Source organism: Aphis gossypii, chromosome 2, assembly GCF_020184175.1.
Source record: "Aphis gossypii isolate Hap1 chromosome 2, ASM2018417v2, whole genome shotgun sequence".
Classification (NCBI taxonomy): domain Eukaryota; kingdom Metazoa; phylum Arthropoda; class Insecta; order Hemiptera; family Aphididae; genus Aphis; species Aphis gossypii.
Genome location: NC_065531.1, coordinates 43,901,116 through 43,915,790, shown reverse-complemented (window position 1 = coordinate 43,915,790; position 14,675 = coordinate 43,901,116). Strand labels below are relative to the sequence as shown.

The 14,675-nt window shown below is 27.0% G+C and overlaps 1 protein-coding gene across 1 annotated transcript in view; it reads right to left on the bottom strand.

Annotated features, from left to right (window-relative positions):
* Positions 1-4,261, bottom strand: part of LOC114130618 (uncharacterized) — a 72,221-nt gene extending 67,960 nt beyond the window's left edge. Inside the window, exons 1-2 of the mRNA XM_027995625.2 lie at positions 3,651-4,261; positions 2,959-3,040 (exon numbers count right to left, since the gene is read on the bottom strand). Coding sequence (XP_027851426.1) covers positions 2,959-2,998 — 40 coding nt within the window. The 5' untranslated portion in view covers positions 2,999-3,040; positions 3,651-4,261. The remainder of the gene's footprint in view (positions 1-2,958; positions 3,041-3,650) is intronic.
* Between the last annotated feature and the right edge of the window lie 10,414 nt (positions 4,262-14,675).

The following is a 14,675-nucleotide window of genomic DNA, read 5'->3' as shown; positions in this document are numbered from 1 at the left end:
TAGAATGGCGCTGCTATAAAATGCCGTCTTCTAATTTTTTACGAATGTCACCACATCACCCTCTCACAAACGGTTTTCACGCAGTTTTTTAATTTTTTTTTTTTTTTACAATAAAAAATTAGTACGATTTGTATTTCGTTCCTAAAGTTGCATTTTAAAGTCATAGAGTCTTCAAAAACGTATCTGCACTTTTTCGCTCCTATTAACTTATTTTGGCCCGTTCGAATACATAACAGGTACCAAATTTAATATAATTTTGAGTAGAAAGAATCAAATCGAACTTTAAAAACAAAAACGATTTCCTACAGCTACATATTATTATCCAATTATCGACGCGATCGTTTAAGCCGTAATACGCAGTCGGATGACGTGCGAGTATAGTCACGCGCCGCACAATAAATTCCATAACGTATCATAATATAGGTATTGTCTACAAAAGCACACATATATAAAATATATAGAGTTAAGCTCGGTACGCACACAATTTTCGTGTTATCGCGAGGCACCGAATCGAATCAGTGATGGGAAATTATAATTCTACGATTTCTTTCTCAATACTATCATCAATCGAACGATTATAATATTTTTTTTTTGTTTTACGCATAATAATAATAATAATAATAATAATATCATCTCGGGTTAGAAAATCGAAAATACGTGTATTGAATGCGTAAGACTCCAAAGTTTTTAACCATCGCGGTATATATACGGTCGGTGGGAAGAGCAAAAGACAGCAAAGATTGCGCGACGCGACGGAGAAAGCCCTGCAAGTTTTATTTTTTTCTCCGGCTTCTATGTGACAACCCCGAAACTTATAACTCAGATGGCCGGTTATTCAAATTCAATGTCCGGAAAACTTACTCTTTTTTTTTGTTCGTTTTATTTCATTCACCCCTCTCTCAATGTGAATATCATGTACTGCCATTGTATACTATAGTATAATATAATATAATATACATAGTCACGAAACAGAGTAAAAACAAACATCTTTTTTGTTTCAATAAATTACGCCTTTTTTTACGTAAATAAGACCATTTTAACGGTCAATTCTATTTTTTCTTTTGTATAGTGCGGTCAGTTGTATTGTGCACACATGCGATATTCATTTAGTAGCATCGTGAAACATGTTAATTCAATTTCTAGAGTTTAAGTTTTTCACTCAAAACTCCAAAAATTGCTATACATAAATAGATTAAACTAAAATTATCTTTTACAATAAGCACTTGATTGAAATTTAAAAATGTATAACATAATTAACAATATGAAATAATTATTTTTAATAGTATTATGATATAATTTAATTTTGTAGTCTTTCTTATTGTATTAATTTTGGAATTATTAATATTTTGCATAAAAAGAATAATATTATAATAATAAATTAATTAGGTAATATTAATGATTTAAATATTATGTAATATAAATGCTGACAAGAAACATTGAGTACCTACCTATATTTCATTTTTTAATTTCTTCATATTATATTAATCGTACATTTAATTGATTATAATATATTTATTATATAAAAATATTGAACGTTTAAAATACCATCAACTAATCAGTTGATACAATCAAATCATTCATTGGGTGTCATTGTTAATGTTTTTATGTTTAAACATTTTTAACCAAGAATAATCGAGAACCGACTAAATTATTTTACCGTAAGCAAATCATAAAGTGAATCTAAACTGAGTACATACAAACTAAACACAAACATCCTTCCGAAAAGTAATTTAAAATGCACGGGTTTTGACTTTTGATTTACACAGTGCAATCTCCGAGAACGTTTTGGCAATCCGACGTATGTACAATAATGACTGTTTTGCAAAATTGAAATCCTCTGCAAGTAAATTAATTGGTTTACAGAGATAGAGAATTATTACATAATAATTGTAAGTTTGCTATCATTGATCCTTTTGTTCAGAATATACAGTAATTCGTTAAATATACTCACTTTATCTTTAATAATGCATTTATTAAAATTGTTATTTTTTAAGTTTATAGATATATATCACAAAGAATATATTTTTAGATAATCAAAACATATCTATAACGATACAAACTACTTTTTTTCCAAATGAAAATTATCTTTTTTATTGTGGAAGATTAATTAGATACCTAGATGTTTTTTTTTTTAATATTTCGATGTATCTTTCCATATTAGAATTCAAACGAATAATATAATCATATATATTTATATATATATTATAAAATGATAATAAAAATGAGGAAAATTTAAATAATTGAACCAAGATAAAATTTAATGTCTTACAAAATGTACAAAACAATTAAATTGTATACCCTAGAGCGATTAATAATATTTAATTATTTAATTGTATTGTCAAATTTTTGTTTTAAATCATTTTTGGTTTATGTTTACGTGATTCAATTACGCATGTTGTTGTTTAATATGTTTATGAAGTTCAGTGCAATAAATAATAATTATTGTTACAACAATATTCAACTATTTTTTTTTCTATATTCCTTAGCTATACTCTCAATATGTCAATATTTTTTTCTTTTTCCAATATTAAATGATGATAAGTCTACTAAAACTTTGTAAATATTCAATTGATTACCGCTCAACGAACCACATAGGTAATTCACAATATTGGTAAAATTCTTTGGTAAAGCACCTACCCTATTAAAATTGTATTTTGTTATGTGTTTACAACACATTCACATCATAATATTGTATTACTATTACATTACTATGGTAGAGGATAATTCACTTATATTTATTTGGTTTATTAAATATAAAACAAACAGCATAATGAGACCATTGGTATAGTTGAAAAAAATTACGTAAATTTGATAATTACTGATTACCGTATATATTTGATATAGTGAATAATGATATAATTGGAGATTAACTAATATCTATAGTATATTTTAAACTAAATTGCTTAGTGTAAATCAAACCCTAGAATGAAAAAAAAAATGTAAATTTAAATTACTTACCAAGTATGTATAGCGTGAACAAATATAATAGAGCGTTCATTCTGTGACTGTGGACAGTTTCAAATTCAAAATTCAACAATATCTGAAAAAAATTCAATTAATGAATATCATTAAGCACAAGTTTGTATAATTTACTTTATATTATAAGGGATATTAGAATTATATTAGAACAAATGTATCACAATATTATAAATATATTATATTACGTGTAATAGCCGTATAGACTTTATAGGTACAAAGAAAATTTTAAATTACATTTGGCATAAAACTTGGTCGACTTTGATGGTTCTATGTATCGTTCTTCAAAAAATGATAACGTAGTAAAAAATTTTAACATCATAACGTGCAACGTTGTTGTACAGATTTAAACGGTAAAATTAATGCCGAAAACGAATAAGATACTAACGAATAACCACGGTAATATTATTATAAACGTAAGCGTTGCAATTCGAAATTCAGAAATGTAAACAAGCATCGCGATGTCATAATAAAGACACCGTTCTTCGACGTCCTTAATACAACAATATTAATATATGTATTATATTATAGTAAAGTTTATGTTTTTTTTTTTTTTTTATAAAAACAAAAGCTTTATGTGTAGGAAACACACAAAAAAAATCTACAGCGAGTACAAACGCATATACTATGGATTAATAATGATTATTTACGCCGTGCAGAACACACGTGATTACCGTTTTTAAATAATTATTGTTCGTCCGCCGATGATGAGGACCGCTTCGGCTCGTCGCGGCATAGTCGTGTCGTGTTCGACAGCAAAGATCGTAACGACAATATTACGATAATGACGACGGTTGTATCATGACGAACCCGACGACGATGCCGTCCCAATATCGTCGAGTGCTGTTGCTCGGATCGTCTCACGTCTTATCGACGAAAACGGTCGTTACGATCACGATAATATAGTATATTGAATATTATAATAATAATTAATCTAGAGATCGATTCGGTCACCACTATAAAACGTCTCGTCGGTATAGCGAACCGTCGTGCACGACGACGACGGAATTGCAACTCGGTCCGGTCGAAAAAACTACGGTTTAAAAAATCGTATCGGACATTATTATTTTTTTTAGTTTTTTTACTATTATTGTTCCCAACGTACCCGCGACGAACAAACGAGAGCCCTTCGGTCTAACGGTTTCGACCGCGGATCACGCGACTGCAGCGTGGTGGCAGGCGGTATAGTGCGGTAAGTCGCACGCCGAAACGTCTAATGCCGGTCTAGCCGCGTAACGAAGTCGTGCGCTCGCAGTATCCGCGGCGCGCGCGTTTATACCACCGGTGCCGCCACCACCCTTCACGCCGAACCGACGAAAGTCCGAAAGCCGCGCAAGCTTGCTCCGCCGGCGTGCCGATATATTTATACGCGCCACCGTACACCTTAAACCGCCAATACCCATCAACCAACCCACCCCCGACCGCGGAGACCCACACCGTTCGGCAAAGAATCCACCCCCTGATGATATATACGCGACGCGCGTGTAAAACGGTACGCAGTCTTGTCGTCGTGTACTTTTACTATTTCATTTTTTTTTTTTTTTTTGGTTTTTTTTTTTTTTTTTTGCAGCAGAAAAACAGTATCTACTTGCTCGTATATAGTTTTGAATTTTTTATTCCGTTTTTAAATAGCGACATTTGATTCGTAAGCCTCTCCGACGTCGGGGAGACGAGTGATTAGGTTTTGGGGTTGTTGGAGCGGTTTTGTTAGAAATTAATCATTTTTTTTTTTTTTTTTTTTGGTTGAATCGATAAGTCGTCTAAAACGTACTTGGGTACCTACCATTGTTATGTTTATTCGTACAGTATAAACACGCAAATATACTATTTATTTCACTAGGAGCTGAGGATATTAAAATTTTCATAGAGTCTTAATTTTAAGTATACCGTCTTCAATAATTAATAACTAGGGTTCGAATTTTAAAGCATAATAAGCAACTAAAAGAGCACACGATTGTTTTAAAAAAGCAAAAAAAGAACACGACCAAAAATTAACACAAACTAGTTATAAAAATTAATAAAAAAATTTGAAAAATTAATTTAAATTAAAAAAAGAATTAATTACCATGTATTTCTCTAGGTTTGCAGTAAAGACTGATTCTATATTATCCAACGGAATATTTTTATACATAGAAAACAACTCTTTACATCCACTGAATAGGTCGGTGCATACTTCGTACTCGAGATTTCAAATTACAATACTAAATCTAAAGTATTTTTGATATGGTCGATATTGATGTTATAGGCATACTGGCCGTATAGGTTCTACTTGCTATAATATGTAGATCGATAATACATTTAATAAATAAGCCGATAATGAAAACAATAACAATCCAATATAAACGCATTTAGTCCGCATTCTGGGTTTTTACGTTTCTTCTTAATTCAATTTTTTATTATTACTACAGTATCATAATAAACATATACAAATTCTACAGCTGAAATAACTAAAAAAAGAAATAAAAGCATTTTATACAAAAAAAAGCCTAAAAAATCAAAAATAAATTGGTTTATTTGGAATCAGAATGACGTTCAACGAATTTATGTATAAAAATTAGATTTTTATCTCATATATAAAAAAGGAAGCTTAAGCTTTAAATCTCAAACACTATTAATAACTAATGAACTTCCAATTACAAAACAACATTCCCTCCCAAATTAAATTTTAACTGTGTTAATGTTTTCATATCATTAAAATTAATTTAATAAAACTAATGTATACCTACGTGAAGAAAGTTAATAATATACATTTATAATAATTTTATAATGTTCATAACTTGAGTACAATTAAAATAAAAAAAAAACTGATATTGAATTTGAATAATATTTTTACCATTTAAATTTAATACTAGACTCCCTTAAAACTTCACTCTAATATTAAAAATAACAGAGTAAAATGGATTATACTTCACTTACAATAAAATAGTTCATGCTTTGTACTAGTAAGATGGAGACAACACATGCGGGTATCGTCCTTTAAGCAAATTGATATAATTAAAACAGTAATACCCCTCTTGGTCCCCTCTTGGTCCTAGAATATATTATCAGGCATCAGGGTTGTAACAGATACTTAGTATAACAACCATAATTGGAGAGTAAGTACTTCATAATTGAACAAAACATTATTTTAATAGTATCTACTCAAATAGTATTATTTAACAAATAAGTTGGCATTAAATACATACATATTTTGTAATAAGTTTTCTTATAGAAGACATATTTTGATTAATTTTTGCTTATAAATAGTTGTTTTTCTATGATTATTATTTGATATGCTTAAAAGTTTTAACAATTATTTAAAAAAAAATTTCTCACTTTAGTATAGGTGTAATTATATTATGCAGTTATGAATAAACCTAAATTAAAAAAAAAAATTAAAAACCAGTTATGATTATATTATATTACTCAAATCTGCATAATTGTTAAAAGCCAACAATTTTTTAAAGTATAATTATTTCAATTAAAATAATATTGGGAAATTGTGCAATAACTGAGTCAATAATCATTCGAATATTATACTAATTATTATAAAAGATAGAACACATTTTTAAATATATATTATACTATTTCGTATTTATTACATAATCTATGATACTATATACTTAATGAAACAAGTAAAATACGACACAAAGGTACAAGACATTCAAAATGAGGAATGAATACTAATATTGTCTAACGAAGTCAAATAATATTTAATTTTAATTTTCCACATCTTACCTTAGACGAAAAATAATTTTCATCGATTTTATCGAAGTCAAATACATAATATATTATTATACTTAATTTTTTTTTATTTTTCAACTGTCGCTGTTTGCCATAGAATAAATTCCATCACCACCGAGTTAATGTAAAACCATCGCATTTTTAAAGCAAACTACGTGTACCGACGAGATAAGAAGTACACCGAAACAAATTTAAATAAAATATGTGTTTATTTTGAGCTTATTAAAAAAAATCAAACAACACAGCAATAGTTTTTAATCGTCTTTATACATAGAATATAGGTACACATAAAACAATAAGAATTATGGTTATATTAAATTGTGCTCTCGCAGCTGTATTCGCAATGTCATCTCTATCATGATATGGAAATTTAGCGTTTGAACCCCAATAATGCATATTCATAATCAAATTACAAATTATAATACTATTCTAAAACGAAATATTGATCGGATCATCTTATGCTTGAACTCGTAAACTCTTTAACGAGTTGTATTTTTTGATTATTTTTATATGTGTACAACTGTGATTGTTTTTATTTTATTTATATTACTTATACAGTTTTGGCTTTTGATAACAAGAATATTCGTTAAAATAAAATTAGCTTTAAAAATTTTCTATAGCCAAAAGTTTCTAGTGAAACAGTTGGCAAGTATTGATTCGATACAAATTACAATGATCTCCTCCAAGTCATTAAAGTCATTTATTTAAAATAATAAACCACGATAATTACTAGTTTTTAGGTAACTATTATAATTTACTGAAATATATACATACATACATATATATATATATATATATATATATCATTGTGCATTGGTCATAATACGTATTAATTATTCTAATAGCACATACTGCTTTGATCATAAGTCATCGTTAAAAAATACCATTGTATATAGTATAACAGTATAAGTACGAGTAATAATGGTATGTTTTTTAATTAATAATTTTTACTTACATGTTACAATTAAATAACAAAAATTGTATGAGAAGAATTTGATAGATAGACGAGAATATATTTTATGCTAAACTTTTTTTTTTAAATTACAATTAGAAACATTTTTGAGGAATCCTCGATTAAAATTAAATATATATATTTTTTTTTTTAAAGAGAAAATATTTAAAATTGTATTATGCCTTTTGTCGAACAATTTTGATGAATATATTTTAAAGTGTTTATGATTATTTGTTTTTGAATAATTTACAAAATAAAGAAATTTAATTCACTAATTATTTTTTCTAGTTTTTTTTTCAGTTATTAAGAACTACGAGTATATTGACACCCTCTCCTATCATCACTAAGTATAAATTAAATACAATTATCACCGTTAAATGAAGATTGAATCATTTTTAATTCAAAAATTACTTTTTATATACATGCCATAGTATATTATTATCATTTGTTTTTAAATTTGTATTTTTCGTATAAAACGATGTTCTAATAAAAATATCAACAATTGTTACAACAGTAAAATTAAATATAATTTTCATGGCTTTTCTTCTATTTCAAAAATTAATATAATTTAATTTGATGACCGCTAGTTTCATCTAATTTAATTTTTAAAATCCTGTGGGAATATTTGTTCAGTAAGTCAATAACTAAAAAATATACCTATCATGGGTCTAAAAATAGATGAACATTCTCACAAAAGTAAAAATGTCTGAAGTGATTGCAAAGAATAAAATCTAAAAAATAAAGATTTCATAAAAAATATGTAAACAGGTGTGTTTTAAATACAAAATACCTCCATTATTTGATTAAACTTTATAAATAAACATACTTTACTTTTAATAGTTACATTATTTATTTATTTTTAAATAATTAACTACAATTCGTTTTTAATGTAGTATAATTATTATGTCATATAAAGAAAATTTCGTACCCAACTTTATGCATTAATTGAAAGCAAAAGAAGAGTGTTTTGAATGATTCATGCTCTTGTTTTACATTGCACGTGATGACTGACATAATATGAGGTAAGTGAGGTGTTATATGAACTTTCAACACAGAACCTAACACCTTTTATTTAGATGTATACTCTACATATGATGTACACTGCTGTCACATAATTCAATACGACGTATAAGTATGGGTGAAAGAAGACGATAGGTACATCAAAACTGATTTATCATATATCAATAATTTTAGTTATAAAACTTAATACTAATTATCTAATTTTCAATTTATCAATCAATAATGATACGACAACTCCATCCAAAATATTAAGTTTTCAAATGAAATAATTTTAGGATTTATTTGTTTTTTTAATTATAGGTTTAATAAAATACTTGTTTTATATCAAAATTTTATATTTATCATATTAATACTACAAATGTATTGATTTGTATCAATTTAAATTTAAATTTTTTTTAAATTTTTCGGACTATCATAGGTGTCAGATATGTATTTATTGACTTGTTAAAATTAGAATTTTTGTAATATTAACATTATTATTATTATTAAGTGACACTCTCAAAGGCTCATATGAAACAAAGTACATAGACAATGTATTTGTAAATATTACAGCAAAATAACATAATAATTTTAAAAAGAAAATTAATGGTTAGTAAGTAAGTATGTAAATAAATACCTAAGATTTTTAAAATTTTCATGGAAAAAATTAAAATCAAGAATACTATTATAAGAATTATATAGTTAAGATGAGCACTTCTAAAGTAACAAGTAAGAATGTTTTAAGAATATTATAGTGCACATTTTACACAGAATTATTTTTAAGTTAAAACAATTAATCGTTTATGGTTCATAGTTTTTACGATGTCTCAATGTTTTTCACAAGTCACCATCAGTAAATAGATTAATATAAAATATTGTTTTGAAAAATAATGTATAAAAATAATTTTATTACATAAAAAACTACTAAATATGAATGCATAAAATTAGTATTTTGACATTTTGAACTGTGATATATCATCAACATATCCCATATTATATTATTAGAATTTTTTTCATTAATATACACGTATGTCATATTTAATTGTCGGGGTAACATTTTATAAATATGAAAATAAATCGTATGTTACAGTCAAGTATAATGAAATAAATAAAATAATAGAAAGTTTTTTATATTTTTTTATTTTTAATATTATGATAAAATAATTATTAGGTTTTAAGTATTATGTTTTAGTATAGATATTTATATCATTTTTTTTTTTTTTTAAGATTAAAATTAAACATTCAATATTACGCTAGTATATACCAACTCTAATTTAAATGATCAAGTTGAGAATATTCTCAAAATTGTAATAGTATTTTAATATTTTATGTTTTCCAAATTAAAAAATCCATAATTGTGTAGTATGTTGTTGACAATGCTGCAAACTTTTTTTATAATTATTATGATTTCTTTATTTTAATTAAATTAACTTACTGTATAATCTCTATAATTGCTTTTTATGTTATTGTGTATAAAGACTCATAGATACTTGTACTTGGCACACATTGTATAAGTATGTAATAATAAATCATAAAATTATTAGTATCTTTGGTATTGTTTACTGTAATTAAACGTATAATAGTCTTATGAAGTTATATAATATATCAGAAAAAAGACATAATATTTGATAGTGTATATAAAAGAATAGAATAACATAAATTAAACTGTACGAGATTTACTGAGTGATTAATGTGTCAGATTTTTAATAGTTAAAAGATAGTAGATGAAGCTGCGTTATCTGATGGAAATCGTATTTGCTATAATATTATGAACTTTCCAGAATATATAATATACTCATATAAAGTGTATACGAGTATATGCACATTGTAATCATACATAAACGCGGATGCAGTAAAATATCTGTGTACTTTATGTAAAATTCGCAACAACTTTAAATGATTTGAAATCAATCACTTTCATTTTTAATTCAAAACTCAAGTACAAATTCAAATACAGTTTAAGTAGTTTAATTGTTAAACGAATTTTAGTATAGTACTTACAATCCATTTTATATCCATCTAAAAACAAGAATTCTTTGTTTTTAAACTTTTTTTTTTTCATTTCCGAGTTTTCACAACCACAAAATGTTGGTTAAAACATCTTATGATATTAATATTAATGGGTCGCACAATCGGTTTTCAATGTTCCAACACTATAGCATTGTCATACTATTTACTAATTACCATCATATTATACTACTATCCACTTAATGATAAGTTGAGGTCTACATTTTATAATTACTGCAGTTGTTATTTTAAAACCTTAATTTTAAAAATCAACATTTTAGATTTAAAGTATAGTAAATTTTATAAAACAAAATAAATAAACACTAAATCTATATGCTTTTTATCAAATTTATAGCAACCAACTTTTATGCTTTTCTAAACGGTTTTTAAAGATGGGCAATAACTTACATAAATCGAATTCATCTTTCATAAAAATAGCGTAAGAGGAAGTTTTGCATTATTGGAAATTTTTATGGTAATAATATATAATTTTTATAATACGTAAAGACAAGTTTGATGTAACTAACTATAATAATATAATAATATTAGTCATGTCAAAGAATTTAATATAAGACACAAGAATTTATGAATTCTGTTATACTGTATTAATGTAAACATCGATGTGATCAACGTGGAAAATACATTTGATCTATACATTTAAAAATAATTATGTTTGACATTTTCTTATAGAACTTTTTTTGTTTATATATAATTTATATATGTATCATTATAACTACCAAATGAAAATCATGAACTTATCACATTATTAGTGTTTACATTTTGTTTTTATGTACTAGGCCATTTAGTATAAGTTATTGTCTACCAAAAGTCATAATACGAGTATAAACCTGCAAAGCTGCAACCCAATTTCAAGCTATACATAACACAATAATATTCCATGCCAACAACACTAACCTCTTATCGATACGGTTTGTGTAATAATATATTAATATTAATTACCCTGTAGATTTTGTGGTTGTAATATCAATTATTCCGTATGTAGTTAAATGAGGTTAAGTCAAATTTTGAGATTTTGAACCTTGGTCGATAAAATCCTAGTAACATTATAAAAGGTTAAAGTGATTTATATAGTAAATTGTGTTCATTGAGTATAAAATATAATTTTATTGATAGGTTATGGTCAATAAGGATTATTTCATACATAATTGTTATAAAATTACATTTTAAGCTAATAATAGATACATTAGTCAAAAATGGATTAAGTCAATCATAGAATTATGACTGGTAGTGACGTCAGTTCAAGTCACTATATTTTAAATAAAATAAAGAAATATTTTGACGGTTTATATTCTTGAAATATTAAAATTGTATATTGCAATAAATTTGTAGGTAGTCATGAATCGTAAAAAAAAAAATTACTAAAAAATTGATTTTTAACTTAACTCCTCTTGTTTTTTTTCTTACATACAATAGCCAATATAGGGATTAAAAAAAATTTCAACAAACATAACATAAAATTCTAAAATTATGTATTTAATTTTTATATGATATAATATCCTAAAATCACAATTGAATCTTAACCTCTTCTACAAGAGGTATAACGATACACTCCAAAAGTCTACGTACGTTAAAATATTTAACATAAGAGCACCTCGTGACTGTGGACTGGATATGATCATGCTTCTCTGCGTTTTCTCTCGCAGTCAAACATATTCTCGTCAAATGTTACAAGTCCCAAAGCACCGGAACCAAGCTCTAATAATACACAACCTTTGTGAAATTTTTTACCAATTTTTAAAACCACCTTACTGTTTATCAAATTCAAGCTATAATTAATAGATCCTCGTAGTTTTATATTAGTTTGTTATAAGTTTATAAAAAAAACACATATATATTTACGATGATTAGGCATATACGTTTTGTTACGGTTCTGTATTGTATTAATTTACACTCATTAGACCTGTATATTGGTAATCGCCAAGATATACATTTACAGTATAAATAACTCGTCACAACAACGTTGTCTGTACCTATTAGTACGTTCTCCTGGATGCACTGCAGTGGCACTGTAGAGATAATAGAAATACGCAGAACCGTAAAACGAGATATTCAAAAATCATACTTCACGCCGCACACAAAGCAAGCAATATTGCTGTTGAGACAGCTGTGCAGGAGCGGCTGAGGATGCATAAGTATAATAGTAGTGACACAGTCTTAGGCTGTTGTACACGTAACAGGAACGCTTTGTGTCGTTGGCGTCTGTACCCATGTCAACTGAAGTTATTTCGGCTTTATCTGTGCATTGTCCTGGTTGGTATCTGCTGCTGTTCGGGTTGTTAGAGCGGATTGCAGCGCGAGCGCAGTATTATAATATTTTATAGTTAAGGGGTGTTATCGAGGAGGAGAGGGTGGATCTTACTCGGTGTGTATAATATGTAAATGTGTAAATGTATATTTATATGTGTGTGTATGTGTGTATAGGAATACCTCTAGAGAGGATTTCCCGCTGTGATAATTGGTCGTGTTTTGTTGTCTGCGCGTTTATCTCAGAATAATAACTGTTACGCGGCGAAACGATGCTTGCACGCCGAGTGACTGATTGATAACCTTGATAAAATATTACTATTATATTGTGTATTTGAACACAACGCGATATCTTCTATTATACTATTCATAATTCCATGATATATATACATATCATGGAACAATTATTATTAAAATATCTGTACACACACACGCGCGCTCTCAACCTATCCATATAATATGTAGGGACGCGAGACGTCCTCTATTCATTGCCAGATAAAGCGACAACATGGCGTATCATCGGTTTAACATATATATATATATGTATCGTAAGACAATATTGTGCACATTCGAGTTGATTGTACACTACTCTTCCAATTATATGAGTAAAAAAGGTAGTTTGTTGGCGTTTGCGTATACGAAAGATTTATAAAATACGCACTCATAATAACCCATATAGGATGCACTTGATTTGTGACTTTTAAAGTCTCCAAAGTATGGAAAAGTAGAAACGCGTGTAGCTAGAATTTAATCTGATGAAATTATGTCATTACGGCTTTTAGATTCTTAGTAAAGCGATGAATATATTAATAATATTATGTGTAATAATTTTACTGATATTTTGTGTTTGTCTGAAGCGTATCACTTTTAATGGAAGGAAAAATGTTTTAATCTTCAATATTGTGAGAATTTTCTGGTTAGAAAATAGGATCAATTTTGAACAAAAATACGAGGAAACGGAAATATTTACGCAACACCGGTTTCCGACATAATCGATATTATTTTATGGTTGTACCTAATTCAAAAATGAATTATCGTAAATGCTTGACATTTTCACCAAATATTTATATTGTTATTTTCTAAAGTTAATAATATAATATATTATTTTAAATTATTTGTAAGTATTTTCGTTTTGTTTTTTACATCACTATAAATATTTGTCGGTAGGCAAATACATAAGTAAATTGCTTCTGACACAGTAACTGATATAAGGTTTTTGGTAAAAAATAGTTCATTTAACCATTTACTAATAAAAACATTAAAAACATTAATCAGTTTAATAGATAATATTAATAAATTATATAATATGCTATATGGAGAATGACACTGTTTCGACGTAGATCATTTATCGTATGCAATGCTTTATAATTTAATTCAAATTTATTACATTTTTTGCTATGATCTATGCGATAAATTGATACTAAAAACATTATATAGAAAAGCGAGGTTTTTTTTTTATCGTTCGTTCGATTTGTTTTATTGGTGTAGGTACTAAACTGTAATGGATTCGTTATATATAATCAAAACTTGTATCAAATTATTTAAAATGATGTCGGGCCAGTGGTGTATACATTCATATGTGTCATATGTAAAGAGGGAGTCAGTTAAAAAATTTAACCTATGCATAACGAAATAGCCATTTTGTTTTATCTATTTATAATGCTAAAAAAAGTCAATAAAGTGAAAAAAAAATAATACTAGGTGAAACTTAACTATTCAAGTCTTTTTGGAATTAAAGACCAAGTTACACCAA